Source organism: Populus euphratica, unplaced genomic scaffold (genome assembly GCF_000495115.2).
Source record: "Populus euphratica unplaced genomic scaffold, PopEup_1.0 scaffold3474.1, whole genome shotgun sequence".
Classification (NCBI taxonomy): Eukaryota; Viridiplantae; Streptophyta; class Magnoliopsida; order Malpighiales; family Salicaceae; genus Populus; species Populus euphratica.
Window position 1 is genome coordinate 9,751 of NW_011503288.1, and position 2,071 is coordinate 11,821.

A 2,071-nucleotide genomic window follows, 5' to 3' on the forward strand; every position below is an offset into this window, starting at 1 on the left:
TGCCCTAAATGCCCTTTGTTTTCATCTTCAAATGCCAGCATTACTCTAGATGTAGTGCAGCACCGGCCATCCAACCAGAATAACAGCACACTTGCAGCACATGTATCATCCTCCAATATTTGTTCTCCATTCGTTGTGTGCAGTCATAAAATAAGCTATTAACCACAGACGTCAAGTGAATAGCCATAAAAGAGAGAAATTGCAAGAGAAAATACAAGACCAGAAAAAGTTCTTCATTGCAGCGACATAGTGATATAAAGCATCTATGACAATTCCATATGTATACACGATCTGTATATGGTATATTATATGTACCTATACAGTTAATGCAGTATCGGTAAAGATGAATGTCAGTGAATTCAACAAGCTGATGGTGTCAATCTGATCCAACTAACTAGACATGATCAAGTCAGAGTAAAGATTAGATCCAAACCACAAAAGATAGAAGAATGGTTCTCGAACAATCTGCGGAATTATCATAATTTTCATTGAAGTGTATACGCGTCATGAGAAAAGGGCATTTGTACTGCAATTCATCCAGGGCAAAACTCACTGAACACAGGCAACCTCTTCTTTATAGCCGGACCATGGAGAACACTGTGAATATAGGCATCCACTTCTGCCATTGATATGCATTTATCAGTTTGATGAGGCAAGGCAATCTCAATGCCATCATCCTGTGGTGACCAGTAGTCCGAGCTGATGGTAGCAGTGAAAACCATTCTAGAGTCTTCAGATTTAATGTTGGCAGCTGGGCTTTTATTGCAATGTTCTGGCCTGGTAGAGATGTAGGTTCTGAGAAAGTGATCAGGTGTGGAGAATGTGGTGGAGCTATTCTTGCTGAATTTTTCAGATGAGATGGCGATGGGGCTGATGCTGGTATATCCTGGTATTTTAGAGACAGCTGTTTGGTTTGCAGCAACAGCAGCTTTGGCCATGGCAGGAGGAAGAATGCGGCACTTTGGGACATACGGGCTTGATCTGGGACTGTTAACATATGAATTGCAAGTATGTACCTAAGAAATACCAAACAAACAATCACAAAAGTCGTATGAGCGGTTGATTTCTGCCAAAATCAGTTCGAAGGTAATCCCTAACTGAAATGCAAGGCATCTGGTTACCACTGCTTTGTTCTTGATGGGGAAATGAGTTGGATGGAGCTCTTCTTTACCATGTGCAAACTGCATGTAACAAATACTCTCATTAGTTGACAACAGAATTGCAATAGTCCTTGCATCACTGCAAATGACAATTGCAACACTCTCAGCATAATAGATTTAGGACAGAACGCAGCAATATTCTAGATCTTGTGGTAGTGTTTGTATAAAATCCAGTATGACAGAGAGCGTGGCCAAAAAATAGTCATTAGCTGTCATCGTATGCTGTGACCTGCCAACCATGGACTTGGTTAGCTGGCAAACCATATAAAAGAAAAAAGCTTTTTGGTCATAGCCAAGCCCTTCCGGTTTAAAGGAATGATTTTAGGACTCGCTAATTGAAAGCGGGCTAAGCAGCAGCTAGCAATTCAAGACCTACACCTTAAGTAAACTGATTTTGGAACTCCATGCATAACAAATTTGATACTTAAAGTCAACATGGAAGAAAATGATTCACAGAAACGGTATCACTTTGCGAGTCAGAAGGCATGCATTTGTTGGCTCCATCTAACAGAAAGAAGAGGAACCTCTTCTGTTGAAGACGTACATATACTGATACATTTCATAGAAGATGAATGAAAAACACAAAGGTCGCATATTTATAGATGATTTGGTTAAAAATTACTTCAATTGACAACAGCTGATCTCTTTATCTTTAATGCAATTTAATTAAATAGGCTATCCAAATCCATCATTCTACCAGACAATTAACAAGGTCCTGGTACAAAAAGATAACAATGACCAAAACTGCTATATAAAATTCTTACTCTGTCTGGACAAGGATGTCAAAAGAATTGAGTTTGACATAAGAAAATACAAGAAATGAGCATAATTAAAGAGTGCTCGAGAAACTATCAAGAGAGAGCACAAGTGACCATCCTGGCTTAAACCACATTTTTATAGGCATAAAGGTC

General features: G+C 39.2%; 1 protein-coding gene across 1 annotated transcript; it reads right to left on the reverse strand.

Moving 5' to 3' along the window:
* Positions 1-212: 212 nt before the first annotated feature.
* Positions 213-1,276, reverse strand: LOC105119753 (uncharacterized). The gene is made up of 2 exons (XM_011017931.1): positions 1,122-1,276; positions 213-1,016 (listed from the first exon to the last, which is right to left on the reverse strand). The coding sequence occupies exons 1-2, from the start codon at positions 1,185-1,187 to the stop codon at positions 534-536; spliced, it is 549 nt and encodes a 182-aa protein (XP_011016233.1). The 5' UTR covers positions 1,188-1,276; the 3' UTR covers positions 213-533.
* Between the last annotated feature and the right edge of the window lie 795 nt (positions 1,277-2,071).